General features: G+C 41.1%; 1 protein-coding gene across 3 annotated transcripts in view; it reads left to right on the plus strand.

Annotated features, from left to right (window-relative positions):
- LRRC56 (leucine rich repeat containing 56) overlaps positions 1–22057 on the plus strand; it is a 68330-nt gene that overhangs the window by 35628 nt on the left and 10645 nt on the right. For all 3 annotated transcript variants that reach the window (XM_065636207.1, XM_065636208.1, XM_065636209.1), the window contains 3 exons: positions 17537–17633; positions 18037–18234; positions 21540–21717. In XM_065636207.1, coding sequence (XP_065492279.1) covers positions 17537–17633; positions 18037–18234; positions 21540–21717 — 473 coding nt within the window. The remainder of the gene's footprint in view (positions 1–17536; positions 17634–18036; positions 18235–21539; positions 21718–22057) is intronic.

Below are 22057 nucleotides of genomic sequence, written 5' to 3' on the forward strand. Positions count from 1 at the left end.
CTGATATCATCCACCTATCCCATCATGTCTAGTTTAAAGCTCTGCCAATGAACCCCGCTAGCTCATGAATAAAGACCCTCTTCCCGCTTTGAGAAGGGTGAATCCCACCTGACACCAGCAAAGCTGGTGCTATGTAGGCAATCCCATTATCAGAAAACCCAAAACTGTAGTGATGACACCAGCCACAGAGCCATGTATTAATAGTCTGGGTCTGTCTGTTTCTGCTAATGTTGCTGCCCACAACTGGAAGGAGAGAGGAGGAAATCACCTGTGCTCCTGATTCCCTTACCAACCATCCCAAGGCCCTGAAGTCTCTTTTGATTGCCCTTGGACAACAGGTCACAGCTTCATCGCCACCCACATGGAAGAGCAGTAATGGGTAGTAGTCCAAGGGCTGTACCAGGCTAGGAAGTTTTCTGGTTATGTCCTTAACTCTGGCCCCAGGGAGGCAGTAGACTTTCCTAAGAGGAGGGTCTGTCCAGCATGTTTTAACCTCTGTTCCCCTCAGAAGGGAGTCACCTACAACTATAACCCATCTTCCTCATGGAGGTCATCATAATACAGGGAGTAGGCCTTTCTGATCCTGTCAACACCTCCAGTGTATATGAACCTTCATCCTCCTCATCTTTCCACATCCAGAGCCTCATATCTGTTGTACAGAGGCACCTGGGAGGGTGAGGTGGGCAAGAGGGGGTTTCACCTGCCACTGCAAGTGTGGACTTGCCTCCATTCAACTCCTTTCCCTTGAGCTACTGCCTTCAGTCTGGTGGGGGGAGGATTCAGGACCCCCTTGATCTTGTTTTTCTTCTGATGGCCATTCCTTTTTCTGTTTCAGGGTGGCCAGAGCATGGTTCCACCAGTCTATCTCCTTCTCAGACTCCCTGATGCTTCTTAACCTTTCTACTTCCTCTCTTAGCTCTGCCACCAGGCTGAGCAGGTCATCCACCTGGTCACATCTCACGCAGCTGTTATCTCTACTGCCAGCCCATACCAGTGAAAGGCTCTGGCACTCTCTGCAGCCTGAGGTTTGGATGGCTGCATGTTTCCATGGGAGCTCTGCCTGGGTTGCTACGTCCTTCCTGGCGAGTGCAGAGGACATAACTTTGCACCGAGTGGATACCGTAGCCAAACACCAATTAAAACATCATTTTCAGTTTGAAAATGGGGGAAGAATTCTCTTGACAGTAAACTGTATATAGAGAGATGTCAAAATACAGATGTGTGATCCTGACTTTAGTTAGTGTTTTGTTTGGTTTTTCTTTTTTTAAAAACATTTGCTCCTGTTTACCTCACAAAGGAGCTTAAGTTGTGAGGATGCTGAGGTGTGCATTGCCATTCGCTGTTCAACAGAAATCAAGGAGAGATGTTCTGCCAGTGAAGAGTTAAGGCACTCATGTATTACAATATTCTGTAGGAGAGCAAGGCTTGCTAGGTCAGTGAGTTTGGGTACTGGCTTTTCTGGGTAGTTCCTGGAGGAGTTCTGATTCCTTTGATGGGGAATGTGGTTGAGCTACTTTAGTTGTAAATTCATGGTCCCTCCCCAACCTTCACAAAGCTTGCATTACTTTTGAATACATGAAACTTGGACTGTGAAAAAGTAATTGAAAATGTGAGCCAAGGTATTTGAGTTTTTTGCTGATTATTTCATTACTTTAAGAGACCAGAACCAAAAAAAATCCTTCTTAATTGAAAGCAAGGGCTTTAAACCAATGTTTAAAAATATGATTGAGACCCGAATTGGGATCTTTAGGAATTTGAACTTAACACTATTAGTCCTTTGTACTTATCCAACAAAGAGTTTAAAGAAATGCTCACCTCTTAAAGTCACAATAAATTTGACTTCAGTGGAACTGCTCGCAAGCTGAAAATTGAACATTAGTCCAAGTGCTTTGCCAGATCTGGACCAAGTTCCACCATTTTGTTTAAGACTGAACTGTGATGCTGATCAGCCCAAAATTTGATGTATTGCTGATAGTGTGTATCTAGGCACCATTTGCTGGATTGTTTTCTTTGTAATGTAAGAGATTTATGGGCATCATTCCCCTAAATTTGCTTTTTCCTTGTCATTTTTGCTTATTCCTTTCCTTACTCTTTTTTTTTTTTCCCTACAGTTTACTTTTTGTTCTGTCATTCCTCATATTTTGCACTTGGATTTCTGTATCTGATGCAGGAAACGTAGGTACTACATGTAAATACCACGAGTTTTGGGCAACAAGGATCAGTGTTGCTTTTATGTTAGATACAATCTCAAAATATTTTCTAAAATCAATTCAGTTACTTAGTTTGCATTAAAGATGAAAATGTTTGTCAACAGATTATTTATTTGTATTACAGTAGTTAATTACAGTGTTTAATGAGGGATCGGGGTGGTCTTGCTCTATGTTGTACTTACACATGCACTCAGAGAAGCACTGCTCTGATTTGGTCTTCATGACTCTTCATTTCCATGTTTCAGTGCCCAGAGCATCACTGTTTGCTCTGACATTTGCCTTTCTGGATGGGGAAAGCATTTAATTTCAAATTCCAGCTAGTTTCTTTAGGAAGTGTTTGTTGTTTCTTTTTTTGTAGCCAGCCTGGAAGTCCTTAATCAGTTAAGACTGCTATGAAGTCTATCTTAAGAACATATTATTTGAGGACTTTGGGTGCTTACCAGGAGCTAGGAAAGCATTTGAGTTTAATCTTAATCTCAGTGTTAATGAGTCTTCTCTGTACTAATGCCTGCAGATCCCTGGGAATATTCCAAACCTTGGCAAAATTGCTGTGACCTCAGGTTTTATTTAGCATTTACAGTTTTAAGGACATTCATATTATTGATAAAATATCATGATTTTGGGACAGAAATACAGCTACTTTTAGTCGAGTGGATTATTTTCAGTAAAGAACCATCAGCTTGTCTATATGAGGCCCTAGGGGAATCTGATTGCTTTGACCATTTATCAGTTCTGGGTAGACCTTTCTGAGATGCCTAGCTCTTCATTGACTAGGAAGGTAATGTAATGCTTCTGTCTTTTCGTGGTTTAATTTCAACACATTAGGTGTCCAAAGTAGAGAGCGTGAATGCCGTTATGACCTTAGATACCAGGGAGTCTGATGGGCTGATTTACCAGCAAGGGAAGCTGAACTTGTTTTCTGTACAAATGTACTGTTGTGGTTCTGGAGCTCGGGCCCCATTGTGCAGCAAGCATGGAGGACATCAAAACAAGTTTGTGGCCTTGCAGCATCGTTCCATGGTTCTTGCCTTCAGCATGCTGTTTTATGCAGCCTTCCCTAGCTGAAGCTCCCCTGCCACCTATTTCAGGCTGTCAAGTACAGAGTGTACCTGTAAGCAACAGGGTTATGAGGCAAGTCCTACCGTTACAGCCTCAGGTTTAAAAGTCTTCTGATCACGATAGGGTCAATGGGAAGGGTCTAGTGCATTCATCTCATCTTAGACCACAGAGAATCTGCTGTTGTTGTGACCTGAGTAGTTCCACAGAGAGAGGTTTCTTCCCCCGGGGCAGGGCTATCATGTTCCTATTTTGTGATCCAAGCTGTGGTATAGTACAGGGCATGAAAACCATGAGAGGATCATCAAAGACCACAACACTTTTTGCAGTGTGAATGTGGCCAGTGAAATAGCAAAGTAAATACATAATAGATAATGTGTGTGGCAAGTCTGCCAGTCAACACCTGCAACATAAGGTAAGCCCATCATTTAATAAATAATCGTGCCCCTTCACTGCCTGACATCTGAATAAACACACCACTTTGAGTATATTGGGTAAAAAGCTGCGTTTCCTTTCAGGATGAGTTGTGCCATGCACCCATGTGAGATGAGAGTTCAGCTTCTCTTTACTGCTGCCTCTACCACTACCTTGCTAACATAGCTCTGTTGAATATTTGGGCAGTAAATACCTCTGCTGGGGGCCTGGGCTTGTTGATATGAAGCCTTCAAAACTTTTCAATATACGATTTTCTCTGGGGTCCAGCTTCACTTAGTGTTGTCCAGCCAGGAGATCCGGCTCATCTCAAAGTGAGGACTCCCTGAACTGCAGATGTGCTGATAGTATGGTGTGCTCCAGGGGGTTAGGGGACGAGAGGGGGAATGTTGGACACTTCTCAGCTTTTCCATTCTTGTGAGAAGGCCTGAGGATACAGGCATCCTGCCTTCCTTCTCTGGTGCTTGAGGGTAGACTGTTTGGTCCCATGCGAAGAATCCATCCCTTACTCTTTTGAAGTCAGAGAGCATGCATCCACACCTGCAAAAGCCACATCTTTGACTTTCACCTTCTGTACACTATTTCTCCTTTCCTTCATCAAGAAAACGCATAGATAAAAGCTTTTGTCATTTCCAAAGGAAACCTCTGAAATTCTGTATTTATCAGTGTTTTGGTCTTACAAATACTGTTTGCTTACACGTAGTAATTACTTAAGACACACCAATTGCTTTTGGTGAGTAAGGAACCTTTTAGGGGCCTACAAGCTCAGCTGATTCCAGTGTCTGGGATTAAAGGGCAGCTTTACTTTTTGAACCAACTAGACGTAGCAATGGCAATGACTAGAGGCTTTGTGGCTGACTAGGCTTTGGCAAGACTAGGCTTTGTAGCTGAGCCACTGGCCTAGGACTTCAAAAATATGACTCGCTTCCTGGGTTAGCTGTTTTTTCTACAGTATTCCAGGTTAGTGGTAGGAATTAGCCATATTTTCAGTCTCAGTTGTTTACTTTTTATATATTACTCTGAGGCAGACACTTTTGAATGAGTTATGTACAAGACTTTGCCTAATGGGATCATGATCTCACATGCTCTGGGTGGTTACTATAATATGATAAATAAAAACATTGATAATAACTAGCTGATTTCTGCCAGCAAATAAGTACTTACTTGTTTAGCTATTAGGGTTTGCAGCTGCTCTGTTTCAGCTGTCAATGTCAGGGATCACTTATGAAAATTTACACCTAAATGTTCATTTTAGTCAGCGATGAGAAAGAATGGTTATAATCATCATCTGAGAAAACCCAAAGAACTGGGTTGGGAAGCAGTAGTAATTAGACCATTACCAGTGGAGCTATCCAGCTGTGGAAGGGTTGTCTTCATGAAAATATGTAGGAACATAATCTTAGCCTTCATTTAGTGGGTGTCATGGAGGCACCCCAAATATAAGTTTGGGCAGACTAGCACTCTGATAACATAAGACAAAGGTTCAGATATTAGGTTAGGAAATTATTTGGGGTGCAGCAAAATAAGAATGAGGATCCACAGCGTGCATACACACACTCATCAGAAAACAAACCAGAGCCCCCTCTGCCCCATTTTGCCCATAAGAGATAAACACTAGCCTATTGCAGCCAGGACTTACGCTTGCCTGCCCCAGGCAAGGAATTTACACTCGTCTGTCCCAGACGAGGACTTGTTAAAGCATATATTCAATAATTTATCACTCACCCACATGCAGAGGTGAGGCACTCCCCATGCCGGGAGGTTACCTTAGGTGGCTTCTGCATCTAAGGGAAGGGACTCTGGCAGCACGGCAGACCCGCAGCTCCGAGGAGACCACACAAAAGGAATCTTTGGCAGGAACCCCATTTATAGTCTGATCAGATCTGGCTGTGGGCATTCCAGAAGCTTCTTGGCTTCTCTGGGCTGTGGGTGCTCTTGGCCCCTCCTTTGCTGGCGACCCTGCCCACCGACTCTGGGTCTCCACAAAGAGCCATTAGCTGCCCATTGAAGGCCCCGTTCTGGGAGGGGGGCGGGCAGCTACCAGTGCAACTGCCACACCAGTTCTCAGGGTGTGTGTGGGGGAAAGTGCAACTGCCACAGTCGGTTTGTAGGTTGTTTTGATTCTCTCCTTCAAGAGAGTTGCTTGTCTGCAGCTTGTTTTTGTTTTGTGGGTTTGTTTGTTTGTTTGGGTTTTTTTGTTATGTGCGGGTCTTTATTTTGGGTTGGTTTTTTGGTGTTTTTTTTTTTAATTGAAAATAATTACATTCAGTGGAAAATTATGTTATTGGAATGCAAAGTATGTGCTGATTTTTAAAAAGGAAGGGAGTCACACTGGGGGGAAAATTAAGCTGTTCTCCATGCAGGAGCTGATTAAGTTGTTCATATTTTCTGTGGACACATTACTGCACACAGAGGACCTGTGGTTATTTTTTTCCTAAAATACATGCACACTTCTTTTTCTCAAGATTTATTTCTAATTTGCTGTTTGGTGAAGTTTTATCCTTCTGTCATGAGATCTTTAAAGGATGCATCAGGTCTCTCAAGGATGGATTAATATCTGCAAAAAGAAACAGAGAAATGCCTTCATGTTTTACAAGATGAAGTATGCAATTCCATCAGCAGGTATAATGCATGTACATTCTTCACCATTTGCCTTAAACTGCACTGCGTGTTCCTTGTGAGAACCTGAACACAAAGGACTGATAGGGAAACCTACCACCCACTTTTGGTAACAAGAAGTTTTATGAAAGACTGTATGCTCAAAAGACCATTTGTGGCATCTCCTAGTTTGAACTTCATCAGCCTCACAGTCCTACCACTCCACGTTCTACTGCTTCATCTCACCATAGGCAAGAACTTACAGAGGTTTAGTTTACTCTGCTTATTGTTGTTTAGTTGATCTTGCCCTTATTTGTAATTATAATACCTACCCCTATTAAGGTCCCACAGGCTTTTCTTGTAAGTTCTCGCTCTCAGCATCCCAAGGTAAACCCCGTTTTAAAACATAACATTTGTTTCATAAGAACTTCTTAAATTAAAGGAAAAAAAAGTTTTGTTGCCACATGTTAAATTTTGACCCTAGAAATAATAAGAATCAGTAGCATAAATTTTATCCTTTATAGAATAAATACATTAAAATATGGTCGCTAAATCATACTGGAAGATTTTAAAAATGCACTTATTTGTATAATGAGTCTTATTTTGTCACTCTTATATGTTTAAGCAGTACAGCCACCATTTTTGAAAGGACCTTCTGTAAAGTTCATGTATGTGAATAAGAAAATTCTGTATATTTTGAGTATTTTCTGTAATCTGCAATATATAATGATTCTTCCCACTACTTTAAGGTAAAAGTCCAGTTTATTTCTGAATGGATTGGAGTTTTTTTGTTTTCAAGAAATTTTTTTTATTAAATAGTTTAGGTTAACTGGTGTTTCCTTTAAACTCACAAGGCATTATAATTAGAGGGAGTCATCTCTCTCTACCTTATACATTCATCAATATTAAATACCACTCATTGCCATCTTCACTGAGATTTTTTCCTTTTGGATTCTCAAGCTAATGTAGTGGTGCAGAAGAAACATTCTCAAGACAGTTTGAAAGAAAACCATATATCTATGTATTAGTGTCTTGTGAAGTACAGTTATTTCATTTCCTACAGTCTGTACTTAACAGTGATACAGGATTGTTTGTACAATGTATTTGAGTTAGCTTATGTAAAAATGTATAGATATGTCAATTTAGAAAGCTTTGTTTTCACTGGTTGGATCCAGAGAGCCACTGAACTTCATGGTGAGAGTGTCCCCATTTGAATAATGTGGGTTACACAACTCTTCTGCAACTGTTTTGGGGAATATTTTCCCTTACTTCACAGTCAAAAGCTCCTCTGAAGTAGTGTATGTAGGCCTTTTGAGACTTGTGTTGGCAGGAGGGTGCTCAACCACATGTGATCAAGTTTCTTGATTGATCAGTGAAGCTGATCAGTCGCATCTCTGGCAACTGAGAGGCTCATCTCCATTACTGAGGATGCATTACAATATCTACTGCTAGATGCCCCTGGAGTGGGCATTTGTTTGAAAGAAGTCAAAGATGGGGTGTGGAATTTGCTATACATCCAGTTAGCACACCTGCACCAGATTTGGGATGTCTATTGGTGTACTCTGAAATAAATGCCGAGGTTCTGTGTTTAGTAACAACCTCAGTATGGAAATCTGTAAGGTCTCATCTGCCTCAGTAGTCAGGTTGATGGGCTCTCAGGTCCCACAAACTTCTCTTCTGCATCTTCTTGTTGCAAAAGAACATGTGGAGGCCAGTGCAAGCAGATAAAGTCTCCTTTGAAGCTGTCATTTAAGGAAAAAGCCTTAACTTGGGGCATATGTAGACAAGTCTATCATGCAAACTCTGGAGGGAGCACTGGAAGCTGAGATAGAAAAGAAATTCAGAGGAAATCAACTGGCATTTGCCAGCCATTCACAGACCCAAGTTGTACCTGTACCTGTTCTTCACAAGCTTCTGCAGTTTTTCGGTTTTCTTATTGAATATAGGCACAGATTAAAAATAAAATAAAAATAAAAAGAAGAAATGACCATTTGACCATCAGTGACAGGAGAAAATCACTAGTCTCATACAAATGTGTGAGATTTAAAGAGTCTCAAGAACCTGCATTCCCACCACTATATATTCAGACTAAATCACTTTAAATTATGTTTTCTCTCTAGGTTTTCATATCAAGCCATTTCTGCAGTATCTCAAGTATTTTTTTCCAGTGGAAACTCTATAGCCATTACTGTGAAAAAAGTTGAATAGCAACTCACAACTGATCCAATTCTTTAGTTCCATCGGGTTGATTAATCTAGAATTCCGGTTTTTCTGGTACACAGAAAAAGGAGTTCGGGGGACTTTTTTTGTGGTGTGTGTCTTAACATCAGTGAATCTGTTGGCTGATTTGGATCTTTTACAGAATATTCCTTTTGCTTGCCCTGCAGCATTAAAAGTTTTAAGTGTTGATTTTGAAGGATAAGATCGAAGTTGCAATATATCTGCCTCACTCTGTCAAAGCTCAGAGCCGGAACATACTGTGAAACAGGCACACAGCATGTGGGAGACTAAAAGTTATTCATGCAGGCACTTTTAAAGTGCCGTGGGATTCATTCCTTCAATATAAATAATTCATTCTGTAACAACAATTTGTTATCCTTAGTTTCTTTATATATATTATAAATTTTCAACAATGAGAATGAACAATTGCCAAACCTGTAGGAACTATCAGTAGCTCTGGGGCTAAATTCAGGGGCAATGGATATGTGGGTGTGAGAGTTTTATTTGCTGTGTTTCTCAACTTTATCCTATTTGAAAATTCACTTGCTCTTGTGGAAGGTGCAATGCACCCAGTGAGGTGCAGCATGGTGTGTTGGGTTTCTACAGCATCTCTGGGGCACAGCTTCATGCCAAGTGTGAGAGCTGGAGTAAGGTGGGAAAAAAAAAATCAAGGGCATGTCTTGGCCCACAGAACTGCACTTGGGCAACCCCTACTCCTTTCAAATTGTGGAAGCTGAGTTAGAGCAACTTACCTTTTCTTGTTAAAACTCTACCAGTAACTAAGCTGACAAGCACGCTGTATATTTGTGTGTTAGGGAATTGCTGTTCCTGACTCAGAGTACATCAACATCGATCAAGCCCATTATTCTGCAACTAAAAATGAGAGCACTTAAAACTAAAGCTGCATTTCATGTGTCTTAACCTTAATAGAAGTAAGCATCTGGGTTAAGTTATGCACCATTCTGAGTAGTTACAGAGGTGTATGTATCAGCACTCAATTTCCTTTACAAATACCTCTCTCCTCCTGGTCTCAGCAAGCACTTTTGGTTTAAACAAGGTATAATCTGACATGGAAAAGAAAGTGTTTGCAAGTAGCATATCACTTAGTATAATATTGCAGTGAGTTCAATGAGGCAATGAGAAGCAACAATGATGAGTGAAAATGTTGTAAGTCAGGACTGGCCCAAAGATGTATCTTGTTGGGATTGGGTTCTTCCTCTGTTGTCCTCTCCTGTCTTCAGATGCCATCCTTGCCTGCTGGCACTGGAGCAGGGGATCTCAGCTCCAGTGAAGTCAGAGGGAGGTTTGGCACTGATGTTAGTGGAACAAGGATTTTTGTGCAGTGTCTCTGACTGAAGCATTGGTCACAGATGTGTCCATGGCAGAACTCAAGTACTCTACCACTAGTGTGGTCTCTGGCTCCAGTTCTGGACAACAACTGAACTGCTTTGAACGGTTCATGTTTTTGACTGCTGTAGCCTGGTAGTCTGCTGTCCTTCTTTTCAGGCTTTTACTTTAGAGAAAGTGCTGGCCAAAGCATGTGGCTCATTGATAACTGCAATTTGCTTTAGCAAGCCCACAAAAGCTGCAGCAGCTGTCTCTCACTTGGGCATAATGCAGCTGAGAAGGCAGAGTCAGAGGCTGGACAAAGTGTGAAACCCTGAACCCTCTCCCCAATTTATTCCTTGTGCAGCATGAGGGGAGTTGCATTTCCTCCCCAAAGATCCATTTTGCTGTCAGCAAAGTGTGTCGCAGAGATCCACAGGTAAAAAAGAGCAATATGCCAGACCTTTGCCCCTTTCCAAGCCTGAAGCTTAAAAGCAAGCAAGCAACCAACCAAAACCCAAACAAAACCAACAACAAAACTGGAATAAAATATAGAATAACATAGTGAAATCCTTTTGTTGGAAGAAATACTGCGGGTGGCATCAGCAGTGCAGCCCATTTGGAAAACACCTTATTCATGCAAAGGTTGCCTCAGAAAGATGGGACAATAGAGACACCCTACTGCAGAGACCTTTAGGAACAATAACTTTTCATTCATACAGAAATTCTTCATTTGCATGTAAAAGGGAGTTATGAAAACAGAATTTCATAGACACAATTGTTTTTAAAAAAGACCTTTGGTAGATGCATGCTTTCTGTTCAGCCTAAAACACACTTGCCTTCCTTGGATGTGTTTAAGCTTATGGGTTGAGAGTTGTCTAGCAAACTCTATTTTTGCTTAGTTTTTGAAGTCTCCAACAACATGTCTCAACAGGGCTAGGAACCCTTACTGTGAAAAAGATGCACAGTTCAGAAGGAATAGTGAAGCCAGAGTATTAGATGCTACATTTCCATAGCATTTCAGACTGCTGCTTCTGGCAGCAAAAGATGGGACATGATCCTTGTTATCTTACACCTTGGGCAGCAGTTCACATGCCCAAGGGAGCAGAAGATGCTAAAGGCAACCAGTGTGCCATGGCTCTGCGAGGTGCAAGACACAGGAGACCCAAGCCAATGCTTTTCAGCATATTGCTACCTGAATTTGGAAGAGTAAGTACAAAGCCAACCAAGGCTGCAATACTGGAAAACAAGACAGGTCTTCACATTCAAAGGACATTTGTTTGACTGTGAAAGGACACTGCAAGGGACATAAGGACATGGCCTCAGTGCTCCTTGCAGAGTTGGACACTGTGTCATGGATTTGATCAAGTATGAGCAACACATGCATACAGTCAGTTTTACCATTTTGAATACTTTACAGCTATTTGAGAATACAATGAAACTATTATGTAAGCTTCCTATTAGGACATATGTTACTGGTTTAAATAACATTCAGGCTTTAAAAGTTTTTGCTTCTGATGTCAGAATTATCTGTACAACCAAACCATTGTGTGCTGACATATGGATTGGATCATTGTTAGCACAGTTCAGCTTGATTTCTGTAGACCAGAGATGAGATATGTATTTTTTTTTAGTTTTGTAAGACTTTAGTTTGGTCGCTCTTTTAAAAATCTAAATCTTTCCAATTACTGGTACATTTGTTTTCAGAGCAACGTTTAAAAATAATTAACACCTGCATTAATGGCTATTATAGATGTATTTCTGCTGCAGATTTATTCAACAGATGCATGTGTGTTTTGAGATACTGTTTGCAAGTTCAGTGGATTTAGTGTGTTATTTCTAGGTAAATGATTCAAAACCAGCTTCCAAAAGAAACTATGGTTTTCAAGCTGATGAATGTGTTCAGGGTTGTGCTGTTGTGTTTACTGGGTAGCTTGAGCTCAGTGGAGCTATTCAAGATTTATTGTAGTGAAACCAAGAGCGTGATTTGGCTCTGTAGGTCTGGTCTCCATCCAGTAAAATTTTGGCTGGAGCAAATCAATCCCTGAAGAACAAGGATGTTGGATTAATGGAAGAACATGCTATTATTTCTCAAACGTGTTATTAAGTGTTGTGAGCCAAACTGTTCCTTGCCCCTGTGCTCTCCCCCTACTCTGGGGGAGTGATGACAAGATGGGAGCATCAAATTTCATGGGAAAAAATCCTAAATGGTTGTGTACAAGTGGGGAAGGTGTTGCCAAGACCCTCACAGAAACACAGAGCTGTTTGATAAGTCCCTATCCTTGCAGCAGTATCTGGAGATAGTTGGAACCCAGGTTTCAAACCCTTCAGTTTATTAATATTTTTTTTTTTTTTTTAATTAGAAATGCAAGTTTGTGGGTTCAAGGTGAAACTAGGGGAATCTATTTTGGTTTCTTGGCACTTTGGGGTACTAAAAACATTATTTGGTATTCAGTGCATATTCTGCATGCAAGTGCGTAGGTGTGTGTGTGGAGTAATTACTCTGGAGGACACTGGTTTGGCAACCTCAGAGGCTGTGATCCTCTGTTTATCACAACCAAAGATATGACATACTCATTCTCACCCCACGCTCTGTCTCTCTCCTTCAAATCTGACCTGCAGGAACCATACCATGTAATTGCTTTGCCTCTTAATTCCTTGTGGTTTCTGTAAAGTTCCCATCTTCCACATTGCTTGGGCTGGGGCAGTTGTCCACTGGAACGATTACCACTGTGTATATTAATGAGAGCTATGTTCCTTCTACAGTGTCCTCTGGTTCCTTCTATATGCTCTTTTTTTGTTTGCACGTCACTGTGCTGCTCCTGTGCTGCATCATTCAACCAGCTGCCACCAGCTTTGTACAATGTCTCATCTTTTTCCAATTTCAGCTGCCAAACTTCTCAGTCATAGTCTCTACCCTATTTTTGGAATAGATGCTGACATTTTGTATATGTTTATATCATGCCTAATACAGGAGGGTTCTGGTCTCTGACATGTCTCATTAATTTTAGTCTCAGTCAATGGTGGTTTTTTTTGAGGGGGTGTTTTGTTACATTATGTGTATAATTATAGTGGATTTTCTCTCCTACTGTCCTGGTGAATTAAGACTTTATTATTACATTAATTTACCCTGGTAAATTGTTGTCAGAGTGCAGACCCCTCTTAATTCAATTTCTTGTTAAAAAGTCATGAGATGCATGTCCTGAGTTTGGGCTGATCTGACCCTCTGCACTTAAAATAAATGAAAACATACCCATGTGCACAGCTGCACACACACAGCAGTCATGAGTACTCACATAACTCCTTGCTTTGCTCTGACCCACTCCAAGCTGGACATGCCAGATGCAGTAGAGCTGGAGGTATTTCCATTTCTTGCAAGCTCTTCTCACCAGCCGGGGTATTTCAGAAGTATTTTCAGAAACGCAGGTGCATGCGGTTGTTGGGAGCAGCTTGCTTTAAGTTGCTGTTTTACGTTACAGCAGCCATGCCCTCAGGGGCAATTATCTGTGTAGTAATTAATGAGGGAGTTTTCTCTGATGCTGCAGCGGGATTCACGCAGCTTGCAAAACATTAGCTTGCTAGTTACCGAATAAAAGACAGGGTGTTTCAAAAAGATGGATCCGATTTGAAACCACTGTAATCTCTGCAACCACAAAGGGCCCATGAATGAAGCTCTTACCACTTGAAAGGATGGGGCATAGAGTTTCAAATGATTACCACTTGATGCTTCTCCCAGGGCATTTGTAATTTTTTGTGTAATTTTAACATGTTGCTATCATGAAATATACTGCTTTGAAATTGGGTCCATCTTTTTGAAACACCCGGTATTTGCAGATGTACTTTGCTGTGATAACATCTCTGACTGCAGATGACTCATTACAGACACAGGAGCAACGATCTGCAGGCCCAAAATGTGACGGCATGACCCAGAATTTTAGGTTCTCCAGCAGTTAGCAAGACCCCAGAGTCAGGAAGGGTAACTTTGTTCCTGGCTTTAACTTGCAGCGAAGTTCTGCAGTTGGGACACAGCGAAGGAAGGAGTCCTTTTGCCTCTTCTCCTCACTGCTGCCCATCTATGGTAGCACAGAAGGAAGAACAGCAGTCACTTGCTCTCCATAAGAGCTAGAGTGATCTTCTTGGGGGGCAGGGGCGAAAATATCTTGGCTTGCTCACTCCCTTTCCTGAAATAGAGAGCAAAAGTGGGCCAAGTGATACCAAACACTTAGTGCAACAAAGTTTATGCTTTCTTAGTGTCTTGTGTCATGGGTTAAAGGTGAGTGTGGGACAGCCAGCTTTAGCCTCAGAAGAAACCATTTCCCATTAGCTTCCATGGTTTTTTCCTTTTCTGAAGTGTCTGCATAAGCATTTTTTGATAATGAGACCCTGTTATCAAACACTGGGTTGCATTTCAAACATGCAGCAGTTCTGCATTTTCATTTTGCAAGTACCTAGGACATGGGATGTACAACCTAATTCTGTTGTCTGGAATACTAATACTAATCAATTTTGATTAGTATTGACCTTAAACATGCTACCTGCACTGTAGGAGAGTCAGAGCTGCAACCCATGAATGAAACTGGAACGGATTTGAGACTTGGCAGCTTAAATTGTGAAGAGTAAGTTAAGTAGGTTTTAGAAGTAATTTAAACTGGTGTCTCCTCCTGATGGTGTCGGCAGGAAAAGAATGCTTGAAGGCTTGTTACCTAATAATACATAGTGAATACATGCTGTGTGTGACTTAGCAGATGGTGTGAGCAGTGACTAACCATGTTCATGTGCGCTGGGTTTAGCCATAGCTAGCACTGGAATTAAAAACCATAACACACAGAGGCAAATATGATTTAACTCTGGGAACACTTGACCTCTGAGCAGGAGCAGGGGATTGCTTCTTCACAATGCATAAAGTAATCAAGGGTTTAGCAGTAGGGGAGATAGCTGTTTCTTCTCAGCATCTTGTGTGAAAACTGCATGGGAATTAATCCATTACTTTGTTTTGGCATCCTTTATATTGGCAGAGAAATGGTAGGAACAAACATATTACTGAAAGATCCTTCTGTGGCAGAAGACCTTCCATTAGGAAGTACAAGACAAAGAAAAAATAAAAATAACAGTCATGAATCATACCTTACCATACCATATGTAAAGTAATCAGATTAGGATTGTCTTCAGTTTTGCTGGCCTAATGAACAGAGTGTCTATCAGAAACAATAGTTTCGACGGTACAAAAATGAGAGTGACTGCTTTCCTTTACCTGTGTTCAGTGGTTTACAGAAAAGAAAATCCTGCACCAAACTTCTGGAATTTGAAAAACTCATCAGTGCTTGAAGTAGGTCATGAAATGAGCAATGTAGTTCCTTCACGTTTCTCCTAATGCCATATTTGTGTTTATGGATATGTTGGCCTTGGTTGATGGCAGGTTCTGCTTTAGTAATTTAATTTTAATTTATTTCTTATTATAGGCACACGGCTTGCAAATCTAATAATAAATTTCTGTATATATTACTTTGAGAGGCATCTGTTCTTTAAGGAAGCATTAGAACTGGTGTTTGTTTTATGTATAAAATATGCATGATGTAAATAGTCACTGGAAGATATTCTGCAAGGCTGGGGATGTGATGACATACATCACAATCCTCCAGGCAAGGCAAATCTGAATGAGTACTTGGAAAGAAATGCGACAAACTTCCTTCTTTTTAGGGGCTTATCTGGCCATAGGTACAGTGACACAATGGCAGGTGTTCCCTCTTGCTCTGATAGCTAAGAGATGAAGTAAAGTAACCGTGCAGCATGTTTGCAGGAGAAACCATATTTTTTATGTATGAAGGGAGTTTCCATGTGTGTGTGGCTTTCTTTATCCTTGTGGCATCCGTCCTGTGTCGGTATGAGCAAGCAGCCTAGGTACACAAAATTTAGTGGAGGCCATTAGGTCAGCTGCACTGTTGGTACTTCAAAGGCTATAAAACATTATGTAAACACATTCTATCGTGTATCCATCATGAGTTTACTTAAATCTGCAGCATTCAGGGAAGAGATGATCAGAGGCACCCAGTTCCTGGGGGACCTGCAGTGGTAGAGAATGGATGAAGTGAGATGGGTCTGAATGACACCTGTGGACAAACAATGCTGCAGAAGGGTGAAAATTCCTGATTTCACCCTGGGAACTCCTATTCAACCCTATATTGGGCAAATCACAGAAGAGAGGCATCTGGGGTTATTTTTCCTTGCATCCATCCTTTATTCAGCCTTATGCAGTCTCCTTTCTCCTGACATGACCCTTCCCAAGCGTTCAGATGGTGGAGAAACAACAAAAAACACAGACAAGAACACACCTATCCCCACTTGTAAAAGCACTCCTTCCTGACCACTTGGACTGGCCGGCTGTGCAGTATCCCTAAAGCAGGCAATTTGGCTATAGAGGTTTTTTTCTGCAAAGCTGCATCAAAGCTGCAGGAGGTTCTCAGAGGGCAGTGCAAAGCTGCTCTTTTTTCCCATGATCAATAAAGAGAAGACATTCAAGAGAACTGTTACTTCTATTCCAAGATCAGAAGGGACCCCATAACCATATTATTTTTATCTTCTGTGATTTTTCCTAGACAGTGCATTAAAGTATATATTATTTATTATAATGTATCTTATAAAAATGTATATTATATAAGATAGCTAATCCACATTTTTGAAGTCCAAGAATCTCTATTTAAGGACTATTTTAGCTGTTTGGATGTGATCCTGGGCAACTAGCCCTGCTAGAGCATGAGCGTTCGACACGATAATATCCAGGGATCCTTTCCAACCTCAACCGTTGCTGTGATTCTGTGAACTCCATGCAAGTCTCTACCTCCTCTGATAAACTGTCCTTGTATTTAGTTTGCCAGTGTTTAGTTCTTTATTATTCAGTTAGTGTGATATCATGGCTACAGGAGAGAACACTGTGCTTTTGGTTGGTTTGGGATTTGATAAAGTGTTATGCAATTTAATGTTACCAAAGATGGAAGAAGGTTAAGTCCCCAATTTGATTTGCCACCATTTTTGCCTTTTACATTATATTTGTATTATGCACTGCTGCAATGTCAGTGGGATATTACACATGCATGGAGTTAAGCAGGTCAGTAGGTGCTTTTCTGGATTAGGACCAGAAAGTCTGTAATTCATACCAATAATCCCTTATTTATATTAGAAAAGGGTAGGAAAAGGGTAGGAAAATAGGATAGAAAGGATTATCATTTTCTGCTCATTCAAAAAATGTTATTTGGCAAGACTGCTATTCCTTTCAACTGCAAAATCAGAAGAAAGGTAACTCCATGAGAGGACAGAGTGAGAAGACTTTGCAGTCAGTTTGGATATTTTAATTTGGGTTATGTGTACAGAGCAAATGATGCCGGCATAAGCAAACCTGACTTAATTTTTAGCTATTACCTGCAATTTATGACAGAATTACCATGATGCAGCTCTTGGAAGAATCTTAATCAAACTGAACTGGGGCGACATGTTGTCATACAAGAATGAAGATGTCTGTGGGAGAGAGAGGTAGAGAGGGGTATAATCCTACACCTTTGAAGGTGAACATTTTAATGACATTTCTTGTAAACAATGTGAGATTTGGGGGAAGTAGCAGTGGCCTAGTCTTAGGAAAATGAAAACAAGTCTCGAGTTCCTTCTTCTGTTCTAATAAGAGCTGGAATTGTTTCTTTTATAAGGGATCTTGGAACAACATTGTCCCATCTCCACATCCTGTGGATGGCTCGCTGTGGGCTCTCAGATTTAGATGGCATCTCTTCCTGCAGCTCTCTAAAAGTAAGTATAGATGTGTCCTGCCAAATGACAATCTCAAAACTATCTTCAGTTGAAACTCTACTTGTAATCTTTGTTCTCCTCTTACCCTTTGTTTTTCTAAAGGAGTCTGGTTGGATCCCTTGAATTGCATGTGTTAGTTCAAAAGACACTACACTATTTTTTTTAAATGAGGTGTAACTCTCAGGTCTGATCCTGAAGATGCCCAATGCAGCATAGCATTCATTGCCATATTACCCCTAGTTATTTAAGGCAGCAACAGCCACACTTGAAAAATATTCACTTCCCATGCTAATTTCATGCTGTCTCATGTGATATTTGAAATATAAGAAAATATTTTGCAAAGCTTGACTGTTACATGTGCAAGCCTGTGGTTTACATATTTATTCTGTTTCCTTCTGCTGAGGAGCTCTACATAGCCTATAACAATATCTCTGACCTGAGCCAGCTGACCTGGTTGGATCATCTTGAGGTTTTGGACCTGGAAGGGAATGATATTGAGGACATAAACCAGATGCAGTACCTGGGACTTTGTTGCAAGCTGAGCCACCTGACAGTTGAGGGCAACCTTATTTGTCTAAAGCCAAATGCAGAATCTGCAGAGGTGAGAACTTGGTTTGCACGTATTGTGTTAATTTTGGGCAGTGCTTTTTTAGTTCCAGTTGGAAATGGGAAATTTTTCGGCATCTTCCTGTTGTATCATTCTGAGTGATGACATGGGATGCATTTCCCATTTCTGTTGATTTTGTCCTCTCATGGGTATTGTTTCAAAGATGAGCACAAGTGAAATACAAGGAGTGCTAGTAAAGACTCAGGCCTGTTTCCTAGCAGTGTATTCCTTCTTACCTGTGAGAATGGGATTAAGCTAGAAATCAGCTTTTCTGATCCAGACAGCTGTTCTGTCTTCTCCCAGTTTGCAGTGCAAACAAGCATCTGAAAGGAATACCAAGGAGAGCATGGACCCCAGCTGTATGGATCCTTCTAGCCTGTAGGGATCTTGCAGCAGATTAGAAAGTAGCCAGTATTTTGCTTACAAGATGTGCCAATTGCAATGTGTCAATTAGATATCTGTCTTTGGGCTTTTGTGTTTGTTTTCAGATTCATGAGTTATTAGCATTTTTCAGATGTAATTGTTGGCTTGATCATAACCCTCAGCAAAAGGAACCACAGAAGGTGGCGCTTTAGCTATCATAATTTTTTTCGCTGGAATCCAAAATAAAATATTATACATTTCCCTTTCTGTTTTGAACTGGTAGAAGTATACTTCAGAGCCCACACTTGTAACTACAGGGTGTTTCAAAAAGATGGACCCATTTTCAAAGATATAGTGACTTCAAATTTGGTCCTTTTTTAAACACCCTGTATAACCAAAATGCTTTCTCCATCAACACTTCTCCTTTACTGAAGATGCAATAATGAGAGGAAAAAACATATTCCTACAGTAAGGAAGCATTGCCTGCTTCTGACGGACAAAGCATGCATACTTACTCTTTTACTCTCATGGAGACAAACTTCTGTCACTTCTTTATCATAGCTTCTTACCATGAAAATGGTGCAGTATATCCCAACAGCATAGAAAGTCTGTTTCTACTTCCTTGTCATTCCTGCTCAATGAAAGTGGTATTTTTGGAGCACATAGTTTTCACTTGGCATCTTTTGTCCTTAAATATACTTGTAATGGAGAAATGTCAGATTGCCCTTGGTTTGTTTAGCTGGGGAAATCAGTCCTTGGGATGCTGCTCCATGTCGTCACGTAACGGGAGTTCAAAGAGGAGTGGTATGTGGGGTTGTGCTCTACTGTTCTTCTCCACATTGAGTGGTTGCCTCTACTCCTGTGCAAGTAGTTGCATTCAAATGCCAGCTGGAATTTGGTGAGTCAGTCTGCACAATGGTGTGTTTTACACTGAGCTGTGAAAGAGGCAGACTGTAAGTTCGCTGTATTCTCCCACCTAGTTCTCCATGTTGGTAAGCTGCGCAGCCCTGGGTTGGTTACAAAACTGGCCCTGCCATCACCTGCCAAGAGCTTCTCCATGGGCTTTGTCGCTTTCTTGGTTTCAAATGATATTTGTACTTCTTCAGGGTATAGAAAAGCCACCTGAAATATAGAAAAGAATAGATGTGGGCTTACTTTGGTGTGCCCTAGCTGGCCAGCTCTAATTCCTCAAGCTCTCTCTTTTAATCTGACCCTTGCTACAGCTCTGTAAAAGCCCTCCTATTTATTTACTTTTAATCTACAGAATGGTCCAGCTAAATTTACTGCTCTTTCTTCAGACAGCCTGTTTGCTCTCTGTGATTTGATTTCCAGATGAGCTCATCTTTTCCCTGTTATCTAGATCAAAAGCAAAAACCTGATGATAAATTCTGCAGCCCCTGTTATAGTAATGTAACATGAGCATAACACAATTCTTCTCTCCAACAGGACACGGCTGGAAATTGGCTGTAGCCGAGACACTGTTTGGAGTACATGTGCAGGGTAGCATGGCAATTGGTTGACTCATTTGCTAAATTAAGATTAAAGGCTTAGTTAGAGAAATTTAGTGTCTGCCTCTTAACAACAACAAACACGCATTTTTTGTGAGTTCCCTCTCCCAGCCTCAGCACTGCATTGTGCGGGGATAGGGAGTATACAGCCAGCCAAGTCCCACAGAAAGATTTCCATTTGTGACAACTCCATGTTTAATGAGGTTTTGTGGGGTTTTCTAATATTCCATGCAATGTCTTGAAAAGCATGACGTTTATTTGGATGAAGCAACTGATTTGTAGGTAGCTGTCCATTCATATTCTGCCACTAGCAGTCGACTCTTGCTTTATACTTGAAGTAGAAAACATTGCCATCACTATTTGCTTACTTTTGTAATCTGAGACTATTTTGTCCAAAAGTATTTCCACTGCAAAGCAGCACAACCCAGTCAGCCCTGAGGTAATGCTGTTTTCCCAAAGATGAAAGTGCCACATGAAGGTGTTTTTCTACCACTGGAACCCACCAAAACAGCCCGATTCACAGTGTGCTCTGACATAGTTGTAACTGTTCTGGATTGGCCTTTCTGCTCAGAGGTCCCAGACACTGGCATGTGATCGTGAACCATTTTATAATATGTCAGCTCCACCCACGCATGCAGAAGGGGCCTCCACCTGTGCTTTCCCCCATGGCTGTCACACTGATTCCATGTGCAATCGCATTGTTTTTCCAGCACACAGAAAAGAAACTCAAGTGCAGTCCATTTTAGCATTCTGTGCACCTACTGTTGGCATGCAACGTGTTGCAGAAGAAAATGTACTTTGCAGTAAGCCATCGCTTCTAACAGTGTATAAAATGACACACCGTACCCCTGAAGACTGCTCCAGAAAATCAGTGTAGTTCATTCGCTGTAGCAGGTTTATGGGTGTGCCTAAAGACACCATCCATGGAAATGGTCTTTCTTTTTCCATCAGGAGGTGTAGTAACACTCATAACGTGTTTTCAAGTATTTGTATCACCCGAGTATTGATGCAGCAACCAGAGAATCACAAAAGCAAGGAGAGAGGCTGGCCAAATACTGAGGGTGCTTGGGCTTTCCATGCACATCAGTGGCCTTCTATGCTTTTGTACATTATATATAATACAATGAAGACAAATGCCAAAATTGTCAGTGGTAAACAGCAAAGGAGACTTTCAATGAGGGACATGAGTTTGCACTGCTCAGGACATGTTCACAATTAATTTGAGTAGAAATTATGTGAGGAGAAAGCACAGCGAATTTAAACTCCTGACTGTGTTTATTTCTGTTGAATGGGATGAATAGGTTTGCCTCATAGAAGGCACTTAAAGTTATATGGTAGTCATACAAACTGAACGCTGCTGTGCTGGTGGTGGAAGTCCACAGTCTGTTAAATAAACTGTTCAACTGACTGCTTTCTCAATTTCTCCAGGAGCCAGATTATAATTACAGAGCTGAAATAAAAAAGCTCATTCCCCACTTGGAGTATTTGGACAAAATACCAGCAAGCCAGACTGCTCTCCTTCATTCCAAGAAGATGCATGAAGATTGGGTAATTATCAAGGAATCCATCAAGGAAGGTGGTTTAACTGGAGACATTTCATGGTTAGGTATGTCAGATTTCCTGTCAGCGTTTATTTTACAGGTTATGATGTGTGAAAAAGAAAGATGAAGACCAAGCTGGCCTCTTCAAAGCCAACGTTTAATTATAGTGAAGGGACAAAAGATGTCTTCTTCACATGAGAACTGAGGAAGCTGGAATTCAGCACAGCGCAGATATAAATGAAAGCTGTCCTAAGCTGGGCATCAATATCAGAAAAATGCAGAGCACTTCAAGAGCATCAAGAAAATCTAGCAGTAGCTGGGAGTCTGTATGTAGCATTCATTCTGCATGATGGGAAGAAGCAAAGCTTGGAAAGGCATGTTTCAATAACAGTTGTTCACAGCCTT

This window comes from Caloenas nicobarica, chromosome 5, assembly GCF_036013445.1.
Source record: "Caloenas nicobarica isolate bCalNic1 chromosome 5, bCalNic1.hap1, whole genome shotgun sequence".
NCBI classification, from domain to species: Eukaryota; Metazoa; Chordata; class Aves; order Columbiformes; family Columbidae; genus Caloenas; species Caloenas nicobarica.